The 14,035-nt window shown below is 36.7% G+C and overlaps 1 protein-coding gene across 1 annotated transcript; it reads left to right on the top strand.

Annotated features, from left to right (window-relative positions):
- The first annotated feature begins 3,226 nt into the window (after positions 1-3,226).
- LOC113349408 lies at positions 3,227-11,488 on the top strand. The gene is made up of 2 exons (XM_026593382.1): positions 3,227-4,105; positions 5,019-11,488. The coding sequence occupies exon 2, from the start codon at positions 6,574-6,576 to the stop codon at positions 7,801-7,803; it is 1,230 nt and encodes a 409-aa protein (XP_026449167.1). The 5' UTR covers positions 3,227-4,105; positions 5,019-6,573; the 3' UTR covers positions 7,804-11,488.
- The last annotated feature ends 2,547 nt before the right edge of the window (positions 11,489-14,035 follow it).

Raw genomic sequence — 14,035 nt, 5'->3', positions numbered from 1 at the left:
GTCATGAAAAGATTCAATTACTTTGAGCATTTCTCTGACGTGAATCGGTATGTGAATAACGTCTACATAGCGTCCTCTGAGAATGTCTCAATGATTGAAATGAGAGTTTAGATTACATAACCATGTATTCCTTGAACCAAAGTTTTCGAACTTTGTTGATCAAGAGAAATCGGGAGGATTATGGAATTGGCTTGCAAAGTCCGCGAACTAGCGGAAGTTCTTTTTCCGAGAATTTCTGTTGAGTTTGGAAAACTCAACCGATTTACTTAAGTCCGCGAACTTTTTTGTGAACTTAAGAGGTTATGATCTAAATATGTGCTCTGAACATGAAACATTAAATTACTAAGGAATGCTTTATGCAAACCGTGGCTATAAAGTTCATGAGCCGATTCAATCGAATCGAATCATGTTTATTTCAATTGTGTCTTGTGTAGTTACATAAGATCTCATAGCAATTGAACAACTCTCTAACTAGTTCATTTGATTCAATTGAACTAGTTATGGTGAAGAAGAATATGGTTTATATGGAAGTGATCATATGGCTAGATACCACATGTATGAGTCTTAATTACCTAACTTGATTTGTGATTGAAATTCTTAAATTTAACAGGTTAGAAGCAATTATTAAAGCCATGGATGTTGGTTTTTATTTTCAAAAAAACTTTTTCACTCTTATGGTAACCATTCTTGGTGTAAATCCTTGTGGAAAAGTTTATTCTTCCTTCTAAGTATTTCAAGTCTTGTTTATACAAGTTTGTATCTTAGAAAAGATGATCACATACTGTGTATTGTTGTCATGAGATAGTTCTAAAAATTTTAGTAACATGATCTCATGAGAGACTTTCAATGATTGGTTCTTAAATCATATCTCCTTGTAGGATTTCTAAGATCCATTTTAAATCATTCTCTCTGGAGTAAGGTCGCTCTTGTTGTTCTTTCGGGAATGAAATCAAATGGGGGAGAGTTCTTTTGAACTTGTGCTTAATGGTAATATCTTGCGGGATGTGCTGCTGTGGAATTTTATAGGGGTTATCTTGTATCTTAAAACTCCTTGATTAATGAATTTAGCTTCGGCTTTATGATTGCATCCAAATTAAGTTGGTATGTATTTTTCTTTAGTCTATGAAATGTCTCTTGTGGAAATTTCATTATGACCCCGTTCTTGTACCTTTGCCAATTTTATTGATAAAAAGGGGGAGAAATAATGTAGTTCACACTATAAATACATATGGTTTTCGGATCATTGTGTAAGGGGAAGTGGTTTCCATGATCGAGATGGAGTATTGATAGAAATAATATGATACATATCACCATAGTATTATTGTTAAAGTCGTGATACAATTGGACTTTGATATTACATAATAATACTAAGATGGATCTTCAACAAGTACAGGATGAACACATGAAGAGTTGAAGAACCATGGAAATAAAGATTTTGTTTTTACTTTTAACAAGTAGAAGCCATATGTAAAATGGTTTTGTCACTAAAATTGACAAAGGGGGAGATTGTTAGAGCACTGCTCGGTTGAACCCACTAGCGTTGGTATGTCAAGTTAGTTGTCAATTTTAGTTGCCAAAATGCATTATTGATTTAGCATACTAAAGATAGTTTCGGACTAGATTAGGTCTAAGAAGTTGAATCGAAGCTATCCTTAAAGGATGAAGATTGAAGACTACAAGAAGACATCAACAAGTACTTCATCAACAAAGGTATGTGATTGATTTCATTTGGATTCTTGTTCAATTCTACCTTTCTAATCTATCAAGATATATGCTCACTACATGGAACAATTCCGATGACGGTAAATGTCCATTTATGTATATATACTTGAGGTTATGTGATTCATGACCTTGGTGATAATAACCTTTTTCCCTATAAAGGATTTCATGTTATAGTGAATGAGCTTGTGAATCCAACGAGTCAAGAATCGCTCAATTCCGAGTTATAATGACAAAGTTATGAGTGATTTAAGTTCATTAGTAGGAAACGTTCCATGGGCTTTGGAGTGGTCCGCGAACTTGGGCCCAATACGTGACTAAAAGGGATTTTTGGTCAAGTTGGTGATGTTTCCTTATCTAGGCAAGTTAGCTATTGGTCCAAACACTTTTGATTATCATATTAAAGTGTTTGTGATTCCTGCCTAAGTTAAAATGTGATTTATTCACATAAATATAATTTTTGCTAAATAAGTTATTTATTTAATTATTTTGGCAAGAGTTTTAACTTAGGTAAGACTTCCATATTTAGGAGAGTCCTGTAAAAGGAAAATAGCTTTGCTTTGCTTCCAAGCTATTGTTCATTAAAAATAATGAGTTCGTGAGTTTACACGTTTTCATCCCTTTGGAAAATTGGCGTAAGCTCTGGAGGTTGTTTTCCACGTCTTCCGTTCTTCGTGAACGAGAGTGAGATAAAAGTCTTTTTTATTAGGGATCACAAAGCCAAGTTGGATTTAATCTTCGTGATTGATCATACAACTTGTAATCTAGGTTTTTCACCTCTTGTCTATTCTAATGTTTTCTCTTTTGATATAAAACCATTCAAGAGTTGTTCATCATAACCCTAGGTTTTGATAGATTTCAGTTTCCGATCGTATACCAACACTTGTTAGTCGAAATCGGAGACTAGAAAGAAAAACTTCTTTTGAGGCATCTCGTAAAAATCCTTGAGAAGTTTTAAACAAGATATCTCTAGATTTTTTCTATTTGTTCTTGTGGTAGATTTATTAGGGTTTTCTTAACTTGGAAATTGATCTTTGGAATCACCCAAGTTTACTTACGGAAATCAGGTTCACGGACTCCTTGTGTACGCATACTAATTGTAAGTTAAAACCCTAATCTACAAGTTTGTTTTGATATTACTTTTACCTAGTAATTGTTTCTATCAAAATAAACACAAGATTTCCAAAACCTTGATTCACATTGATAAGCACTACACTTTTATACTCACATTTATACTAGTTAGGTCTCGATATCTCGCTAATAACTATGTTTTAGAGCTTTTACAGGAATTATAAGTGAAATACGTTCACCCGGAGAACTAATGGCCTAGAAGCTAAATTAGTGCTTGCGACTTGCAATGCCAAAGGAGTCGGAGCTTACATTGAACAAAGAAATGATGTCCTCTACCAAACGTGTGAGCTGCACAAGGGGGCTTAGAAAGTGAGACGTGTCCCATTTTTCCACCTCTTCTTGTTCTTATCAAAACAAGAAAAATAAATTTTCATTTTCTTTCTCATTTCAAGCTGGTAACAACAGAGAAAGGGAATTTGAGATCGAGCTTCATACTTGAATGAAATTCGTCATCATTCAAACAGCTACAACCAAACCAAGGTGGTATCTTCTCCGTTACCTCTCGTTAGATGGAGTTCAAGCTCTTCTCTCAAATTCATGAGCACCAGATCTTGAGGCAACATCAATGCATCTGTGTGAGACTGTTGTAGTGTTAGAATTTATACGCAGGAGCAACGACAACAGAGCTACAAGGTTTGTTATCGGCTCAAATTGGTTTTAACCTAAATTTTGGTCTTGATTAAATGGTGACTGTTTGGGGCGGTTCTGAGTTGTAAACGAAGATGCATATGAAGTGCCAAGACTGAAACTTGGTTACAACAGAGCTAGGTCGTGATGTTTGTTCGCTGTGAACGGAGATTGGTTAATTCCATGAGCTTGATCGATGGAGATTTGGGGGTTTTCTGTGGTGTTTTGGGTGATTGCTGGAGTCGCAGAACAGCTGAAGATTAAAGTTGTTGGTTGGAGTTGATCGAAGCTGGTGGTGATCGAATTCATTTAACGTTGGGGTAATTTGAGCTGACTGCAATCAAGATTTAGATGGGTCAACCTAATTCTGGTGTTTCCCAATGGTGTCTCTGTGGGCTGCGTTTCAGATGCGAATGAAGAAATTTCAAGGATGAAACTCAGTTGCAGAAAGAGACTCAACAACAATTGTGAGTTGCCGTGATCTGAAAGTTGGGTGTTGTGGCCAGGATAGGGCGCCTAGACTGGTCTTTGTTGTTTTTCGTAGTCTGTTGCAAGAGGAGGAACTGACTGCTATATAAGCCAGCCAGGAGGAGGAAAAAGGATACGGCGTTTACAAGGAAGAAACTAGGTTTTTGCATTTATCTTTGCTTTTCGATTTGCATAGCTTGATTTATTCCTTAATCATTTTCTATGGCTTTTAAGAAAGCTATGTCTAGCTAAACTCTTAATTAGGACAAAGGATGAACTTGTAGGTTATATTACTTATGTTCTCAAACAATGGTTTCAAAATTAAAGATTAACGTATTGTTTGTGTTTATCAAAACTGGGTTGTTTGTTTAATGAGTTTTTGATGTCTTATGCCATGTATACTTCATAGTTGAATTCTAGAACAACATCCACATGAAACCTTGGTGCTTTATGATTATGATAATTCTTTGACTTTGTATGCCATGTATGCCTAGTATTTTGGATTTCTACCCTTGTAGGTTGAGAACAAACATATTCCTTGATAACCCTTCGAAAAGTCTTAAACGTCATATATTCCATGTATCAATAACTAGGTTTGCAATTGTGCATGAGTGAAATTAGAGACCTTTGCGAGAGACATAAGTGAAATTTGGCCTGCAAGGGATTCCGTAGCCCTAATACTTCTACATCTTTGATTACAATCTTAAATATTTTGCTTTGGTCCAATTTGTTAGCTTATAAAAATTCTGAAATCTCCACTTTGAAATATTCTTGACTTGAAAGTTACTAGTATTGATTGGAAATGAGTTTAACTCTCCTCGTGGGAACGATCCCTATTTGCCACTATTCACATATAGTGCACCATATACTTGCGGTTAATTAAAGTCGGGTCTATGGACACATCAAGTTTTTGGTGCCGCTGTCGGGGAGTGGTTGTAAAACCCTCTCTAATTGATATTTAGACTTTCTAGTCAGTAGTTTTGGGTTTAATTTTCTGTAGTTATTTCTTTGTTTTTAGTTTTTCTTTTATATTTTTGTTAGTTCTTTTTGCTGATTTGGTTTGACTCTTATAGGTACCTTTATTAGTTATTTTGGACTGCGTCATAGGAATTGGTAACGATCTCAAAGAGAGTAAGTGCTTGATTTATTTGCAAAGCTTTTGCAAGGTAAGTACGATTCAACTCTTTGCTTGTGGTTAGTGTATGCGTGATTTTCTGGTTGGTTGGGATAGAAATAAATTTGCTTCAATATTTATGGCCGGAACCGATGATGAGGGTGAAAACCCTCCAGTTAAGAGTTTGAGAGACTATATGTATCCAAATAGAGTCTCCTAACCTTCGTGCATTGTTTTGCCTGCTACTACAACAACTTATGAGATTAGGACAAATACCCTTCAGGCTCTTCCCAACTTTTATGGTAAGGAGAATGGAAATCCTTAATATCACATTAGAGACTTTGAAGAACTGTGTGATACGGTTAAAATTAAAAATTTGTCTGATGAATACCTTAAACTTAGGTTGTTCCCTTTCTCATTAAAGGATAAGGAAAAATCTTGGTTAGATGCTTTGGCTCCTTTGTCGTTTAGCACTTGGGAATACATGACAAAACTGTTTTTGAACAAATTTTTCCTTAGGCATAAGACTTCTGCCATCCGTCAGAAACTGAATAGTTTTGTGCAACAACAGGGAGAATCTCTTTGTGACTACTTAGAGAGATTCCATGATCTTTTTTTGTAGTGTCCACACCATGGATTTGATACTCTTTGGCTTACGTTGATTCTTTACGAAGGCTTAGATCATAAAACTATGACCACGGTAGAGTCACTTTGTGTTGGTAATTTTTAGGATAAAAGTGCTAAAGAGGGGTATGCATTCTTGCAAAAGGTAGATGAAAAAACCCAAGAGTGGGATGCTAAGGAACCAGTAAGTTCAATTTCTAATAGCTAAGGAGCGCACAGAGTTGATATTCAATTTGAATCTGACGCTAAAATATCTTCTTTGACAAGAAGGCTTGAATCGCTAGAACATAGTTCTAAACTAAGCCTTTTGTCGAGTCTTCAGACTAAACCTTTTATGACGATGGTAGTGAGCAAGTCAATGCTCTCTATCAAGATAATCGTCGTAAATATGACCCTTATTCCAATACTTAGAGAAGACCACTGCAAGGTCCATAGCAAATATAGAACGACAAGTAGGTCAACTTGCTAGTCAAATGAATGATAGAGACAAGGGAAAGTTCCCAAGTCAAACAATGCCTAATCCTAAGGGTTCTTTTGAGGTCAGCATATCTGATGCTAAATCCTCCGATCAAGTCCAAGCTGTTACTTTCTTAAGAAGCGGACGGATCATTGATAATCATGTTAGTAATCCTAACGAAAATGAGCATGACAGGAACACACCCATTGTGACGCAGGTTACACCTTAGGCACAAAAAGAAACCAATGAACCTGAAAAATATGAATCTGAAAATACTTATGTTCCGCGTGCTCCATTTCCTCAACGATTACTACCCCGTAAGAAAGGAGCTAGTTCTAGTGACATCTTAAAATTTTTTAAACAAGTTAAGATTAGCATTCCTCTTCTAGATGCCATTAAACAAATTCCTTTGTATGCTAAGTTCTTGAAAGATATGTGCACTATGAAATGTAATTTGAATGTGCAGAAAAGAGCTTTTCTTGCTGAACAGGTGAGCTCTATTATTACGCATAAAACGCCGCCTGAATACAAAGATCCTGGTTGTCCTAATATTGCTTGCACTATAGGAAAACACAAGATTGAGCATACTTATGTAGGAGCTAGTGTGAATCTTTTGCCTTATTTTGTATATGAACAACTAGGACTTGGTGACTTGAAACCCACTAATGTCACACTCCAATTGGCTGATAGGTCTATTAAAATTCCTAGAGGAGTGGTAGAAGATATTCTTGTGCAGGTTGATAGCTTTGTTTATCCTGTGGATTTTATTATTCTAGATACACAACCTGTGGCAGACCCTAGTGGTCAAATTCCTATTATTTTAGGACGACCTTTCTTAGCAACCGCTAATGCGATCATAAAATGTAGGAATGGTATTATGGAACTTACTTTTGGTAGTTGGAAAATGGAAGTGAATGTCTTTATTGTTGCACGTTCTCCTCCTGATTTTAATGACCATGAAACTGTTTGTATGATTGATGAAATTGTTCATGATACTTTCTTGCAGAATCATTTAGAAGATCCATTACAAGCATGTTTAACTCATTTTGGGGAGGATATAACTGATGATAGTGTTATTTGTGAAGTCAATGCATTGTTAGAATCCACCCCACTGCTGGACACTAGTAGTAAATGGAAGCCTAAAATTGAACCATTTGTACTGTCCGAATCTCGACTAGTTCCATCAGTCGAGAAAGCTCCGACCTTGACTCTTAAGACATTGCCTGACACTTTAAAATATGTTTACTTAGGCTCTGAAAACACTTTACCTGTCATTATTGCTTCTAATCTCACACTAGAACAGGAAAGTAAGCTGGTAAATGTCCTTAGAGAACATAGAACGACTATAGGTTGGTCCATTATAGATTTGAAAGGTATTAGTCCTAGCGATTGTATGTATCATATCTACTTAGAAGAGAACTCTAAAACATCTAGAGAAATGCAACGTAGGCTAAATCCTAACATGAAAGAGGTAGTAAGAGAGGAAGTTCTGAAAATGTTGGATGCAGGTATCATTTACCCGATATCCGACAGTACTTGGGTCAGCCCTGTTCAAGTTGTACCCGAGAAATCAGGAATTACCGTAGTCAAGAATAAACATAATGAATTGATTCCCACCGGCAGACCACCGGGTGGCGTGTATGCATTGACTATAGGAGATTGAACAAGGTCACGAGGAAAGATCATTTTCCTCTGCCATTCATCGACCAAATGCTTGAGAGGTTAGACGACCATAGTTACTATTGTTTCTTAGATGGTTACTCCGGTTATAACCAAATCCCTATTTCCCCTGAAGACCAAGAAAAGACCACTTTTACCTGTCCATTTGGGACATTTGCATATCGACGCATGCCATTTGGGTTGTGTAATGCACCCACCACTTTCCAGCGTTGTATGTTAAGCATATTTTCTGACATGGTAGAAAGGTTTATTGAAGTTTTAATGGATGATTTTTCTGTGTTTGGTTCTTCTTTCGATGATTGTCTCCATCATCTCACTCTTGTACTAGTGAGATGCAAAGAGAAAAATCTTGTGTTGAATTGGGAGAAATGTAACTTCATGGTTCAGTCTGGAATTGTGTTAGGTCACATTGTTTCTTCCAAGGGTATAGAAGTACACAAGGCTAAGGTTGATTTAATTTCTAAGTTGAAACTTCCACGTACAGTTACGGAAGTTAGATCATTCCTTGGTCATGCAGGTTTTTACCGTCGTTTTATTAAAGATTTTAGTAAGATCTCACGTCCTTTATGCAATCTTCTTGGTAAGGACGTTGCTTTTGTCTTTGATGAAACTTGTGTTGCATCTTTTGAGAAGCTGAAATTGTTGTTAACTTCTGCCCCTATTATACAACCGCCCAATTGGAATCTTCCATTTGAGATTATGTGTGACGCTTCTAATTGCAGTTGGAGCTGTTTTAGGACATCGCAAGGATAAAGCACAACATATTATTTACTATGCTAGTAAGACATTGAATGATGCACAATTGAATTACACCACTACTGAAAAAAGAACTCTTATCGATTGTGTTTGCTTTATAAAAGTTCAGACCTTATCTTTTAGGGTCTAAGATCATTATATTCTCTAATCATGCTGCATTAAAGTACCTTCTTTCCAAGAAGGATGCTAAACCTAGGTTGATTAGGTGGATATTATTGCTGCAGGAGTTTAACTTTTATTTTCAGGAAAAGAAGGGATCTGAGAACGTAGTGGCAGATCACCTTTCTAGGATCATTTTAGAGTCTTCTAATGATGCCTTACCTTTGCATGAATCATTTCCCGATGAACAATTGTTTGATGTTTCGCATTGGCCAAATTCCTGAGCATTGGTCGAAACAAGATAGAACTAAATTTTTAGCTGTGGTTAAGCATTTTTTTTGGGATGATCCATATTTGTTCAAATATTGTCCTGATCAGATTATTCGCAGATGTGTGCCTAATGATGAAATTATGAGTGTTATCACTTTTTTCCATTCTTATGCTTGTGGTGGCCATTTTAGCTCTAAGAAAACTGCTGCCAAAGTTCTGCAATGTGGATTTTATTGGCCTACTTTGTTTCATGATACTCATGAGTTTTGTCGAAGTTGTGACAGGTGCCAAAAGCTGGGAAGGATTACTAGGTGCAACATGATGCCACTGAACTCCATATTGATAGTGGAAATATTTGATGTATGGGGAATAGACTTCATGAGACCTTTCCCATCTTCAAACGGTAATGTATACATCTTGTTAGTGGTTGATTATGTGTTTAAATGGGTTGAGGCCATATCTACCAAGACGAATGATCGCAACGTTGTGATCAAGTTCGTTAGAGAATACATATTTTCTCGATTTGGTACTCCTAGAGCCATTATTAGTGATGGAGGGTCACATTTTTGAAATAGTTCCTTTAAAACTATTTTAAGTAAGTACCCCATTACTCATAAAGTCTCTACACCATATCACCCCCAGACTTGTGGTCTAGTCGAAGTTTCTAACCGACAGATTAAGCAAATACTAGAGAAAACGGTGAATCCAAATCGTAAAGATTGGTCTGCACAAATTTTGGATGCACTTTGGGCTTACCGAACTGCTTATAAGACACCCATTGGTATGTCTCCGTATCGACTTGTCTATGGTAAGGCATGTCATTTACCGGTTGAGTTAGAACATAAGGCCTATTGGGCCATCAAGACCTTTAATGTTGATTTGTCTACAACTGGGAATCACCGTAAGCTTCAACTCAATGAGTTAGAAGAGATTAGGAATGATACATATGAGAATGCAAAGCTTTACAAAGAGAAAACTAAAGTATTTCATGATAAGTCGATTAGTCGCAAGTCATTTGAACCCGGGCAGAAATTTCTCTTGTACAATTCTAGGTTGCATTTATTTCCACGCAAGTTGAGATCTCGTTGGACAGGCCCATACTATGTCAAAGAAATTTTCCCTCATGGGGCTGTCGAACTTGAGAATAGAGAGTCTGGAAGTGTGTTTAAGGTGAATGGCCAGCGAGTGAAACCATTTCTAGAGCTCATCAATACCGAGGTGAAAACTGTCCTCCTCGAAGATCCGATCTATCAAGACTAAAACTGTTTGAGTTATTGTTGTTGTATATTTAGTAGATTATTGTTCCTTTTTACGTTTTGTTTTCTTTTTGCAGGGAAACAAATGCCAATTGCTTCACGGGAGTCAATCCACCAGATTTTTTCCCATTTTCTTTACCTCTTGTTTTTATTTGTTTGCTTTAGATTTTTCCCATCTTAACTTTACATTGGATGACTCAATTACATTGAGGACAGTGTAATGTTTAATTGAGGGGGAGTGGTTCACACTTCAGTTTTCTTTTCTTTTTTTTATAGGTTTTCACCTTCATTAGGAATTCTCAAAAAAAAAAAAAAAAAAAAAAACTATATCCGGCTGTAGAGCGGATACCCCCTATCCCCTATTATATCCAGTTGTAGAGTGGATTTCCTATCTCCTATTTTATTCGGCTGTAGAGAGGATAACCCTATCCCCTATTATATCCAGCTGTAGAGTGGATTTCCCTATCTCTTATTTTATCCGGTTGTAGAGCGGATACCCCTATCCCCTATTATATCCAGCTGTAGAGTGGATTTTGTTTTGTTTTGCTCGGGACTAGCAAAATATAAGTGTGGGGGAATCTGATAAGCACGCAAGTGTGACACTTTTATACCCACATTTATACTAGCTAGGTCTCGATATCTCGCTAATAACTATGTTTTAGAGCTTTTACAGGAATTATAAATGAATCCGTTCACCCGGAGAACTAATGACCTAGAAGCTAAATTGGTGCTTGCGACTTGCAATGCAAGGAGTCGGAGCTTGTGGGCTCGCAAGCCAACAATTTATGGGACGCATCACTTAAGCCAGGAGGTTGAACAAAGAAATGATGTCCTCTACCAAACGTGTGAGCTGCACAAGGGGGCTTAGAAAGTGAGACGTGTCCCATTTTTCCACCTCTTCTTGTTCTTATCAAAACAAGAAAAAGAAATTTTCATTTTCTTTCTCATTTCAAGCTGGTAACAACAAAGAATGGGAATTTGAGATCGAGCTTCATACTTGAATGGAATTCGTCATCATTCAAACAGCTACAGCCAAACCAAGGTGGTATCTTCTCCGTTACCTTTCGTTAAATGGAGTTCAAGCTCTTCTATCAAATTCATGAGCACAAGATCTTGAGGCAACATCAATGGATCTGTGTGAGACTGTTGTAGTGTTGGAATTTATACGTAGCAACAACGACAACAGAGCTACAAGGTTCGTTATCGGCTGAAATTGGTTTTGACCTAACTTTTGGTCTTGATTAAATGGTGACTGTTTGGGGCGGTTCTGAGTTGTAAACAAAGATGCAGATGAAGTGTCAAGACTGAAACTTGGTTACAGAAAAGCTAGGTCGTAATGTTTGTTCACTGTGAACGGAGATTGGGTTCATTCCATGAGCTTGATCGATGGAGATTTTGGGGTTTTCTGTGGTGTTTTGGGTGATTGCTGGAGTCGCAAAACAACTGAAGATTCAAGTTGTTGGTTGGAGTTGATCGAAGCTGGTGGTGATCGAATTCAGTTAACGTGGGGGTAATTTGAGCTGACTGCAATCAAGATTTAGATGGGTCTTAACCTAATTCTGGTGTTGGCTAATGGTGTCTGTGTGGGCAGTGTTTCAGATGCGAATGAAGAAGTTTCAAGGATGAAACTCAGTTGCAGAAAGAGACTCAACAACAATTGTGAGTTGCCGTGGTATGAAAGTTGGGTGCTGTGGCCAGGACAGGGCCTAGACTGGGCTTTGTTGTTTTTCGGAGTCTGTTGCAAGAGGAGGAACTGACTTCTATATAAGCCAGCCAGGAGGAGGAAAAAGGATACGCCGTTTACAAGGAAGAAACTAGGTTTTTGCATTTATCTTTGCTTTTCGATTTGCATAGCTTGATTTATTCCTTAATCATTTTCTATGGCTTTTAAGAAAGCTATGTCTAGCTAAACTCGTAATCATTTTCTATGCTTTATGATTATGATAATTCTTTGACTTTGTATGACATGTATGCCTAGTACTTTGGATTTCTACCCTTGTAGGTTGAGAACAAACATATTCCTTGATAACACTTCAAAAAGTCTTAAACGTCATATATTCCATGTATCAATAGCTAGGTTTGCAATTGTGCATGAGTGAAATTAGAGACCTTTGCGAGAGACATAAGTGAAATTTGGGCTGCAAGGGATTCTGTAGCCCTAATACTTCTACATCTTTGATTACGATCTTAAATATTTTTCTTTGGTCCAATTTTTTAGCTTATAAAAATTCTGAAATCTCCACTTTGAAATATTCTTGACTTGAAAGTTACTAGTATTGATTGGAAAGAGTTTAACTCTCATCGTGGGAACGATCCCTATTTGGCACTATTCACATATAGTGCACCCTATACTTGCGGTTAATTAAAGTCGTGTCTACCGACACATCACACATCTAAAGGGAAATCAAACTGGTGTTTTGTGCAAACAGAATATCAAATCCTATCGATCGTTCTGGTGTATCTTCTAAAGGGAACTTTGGGTTCTGCTAGAAGATTTGTGTGAAGAGTTCCTGAAGAGAATCGGTATTCTGCTAGGAGTTCTACAAGTGCTGAAGAAGGTACATCTAGTCCGAATAAGTAGTAGTAATTTTGTGTAACAACTTATTATTAGTGTATGTTTATTCTGGACTAGGTCCTGGGGTTTTTCTGCATTTGCGGTTTCCTCGTTAACAAAATCTGGTGTATGTGTTATTTCTTTTTCGCATTATATTTTATTTATATAATTGAAATAATACAGGTTGTACGTTAATCAATCATAGTTGTTAAATCCGAACTTGTTTGTTGGATAAGACTTGATTGATCTTGAACAATTGATTTTGTTATTTTCACATTGTTAGACCAGTCTGGACTAACCCTATTTCAAGTGGACACTGTGTTGAAATATTCCTTTAGTGATTGTTGCTTAAAGAGGTTTATACACGGTGGATATTGAATAGGTTGTGATTAAAACAAAAGACTTTGTTTCAAGAGCTTCACACTAAAATCAGGTTTACAGACTTGTTTCTGTTTAACTTTGATTGTGTTGAAATAGAGATATTAAACTTTTTGATATACTTTACTCTAGATTGAGTCTGACTGTCTAGTTGATTCTCTAGAAAGTATATTGGAGTTTGTTTATTCAGATTGCCAAACGAAATATTGGGTGGTGTTGTTAGACCCCCGCTTTTTCAGTTTTGTTTGTCATTATGAATTGTTATGGGAAATGAGAATTTCCACTTGTGGTATATAGGATATGCTCCTTCACTTTTATACCAACATGAATTAAGCTTTTATACTTACTATGAGTCATCATTAATGGGTGATATCAATAGCTATTCGGTGTGGAACAACCCGGCATCAATATTATACATTGTTTGAAGAAGGAGTTTGTCCATATACAAATTTGTTTATTAGAGTGACTTGGTCACTTTTTAATGTTTGGGAAAACATGTATTGTTTTCCAACTATTGTTTATGACTACTTTAAAGTTAAATGTTATTCCTACTGGGCACCCTTTCTAGGGATGATGTGCTCACCCATTCCCACTTTCAGTTTCAGAGGCAGATCAGAGTTGCGCAGCAAAAGCGTCAGGGGTTGAGTTCGTTAGTTGGTTAACTTCTACTATGTTTATTCTGTTTGTAAACCAAATAACTATTGTATATGTATCATTTGAGAGGAGTTCTTGTATATGTATATTTTTGACCGGGTTTGGTTATTGGGTTAAGTTTTGTAGCAGATTTCTTAATTGAAGGTTTAAGTAAATGATTTAGATTCTTAGTGCCTCTTTATTTAGTTAATCACTTGGATTAGTCAGCTGCTAGATTTGGGGGCGCTACAGTTGTACTAAAACCATAA

This window comes from Papaver somniferum, chromosome 2 (assembly GCF_003573695.1).
Source record: "Papaver somniferum cultivar HN1 chromosome 2, ASM357369v1, whole genome shotgun sequence".
NCBI classification, from domain to species: Eukaryota; Viridiplantae; Streptophyta; class Magnoliopsida; order Ranunculales; family Papaveraceae; genus Papaver; species Papaver somniferum.
Note: the sequence above shows the minus strand (reverse complement) of the source record. Positions and strands in the feature narration are given on the sequence as shown.

Excerpts from the sequence above, each read along its gene's own strand:
- LOC113349408 (XM_026593382.1), top strand. The coding sequence starts at position 6,574 with ATGTGCACTATGAAATGTAATTTGAATGTGCAGAAAAGAGCTTTTCTT.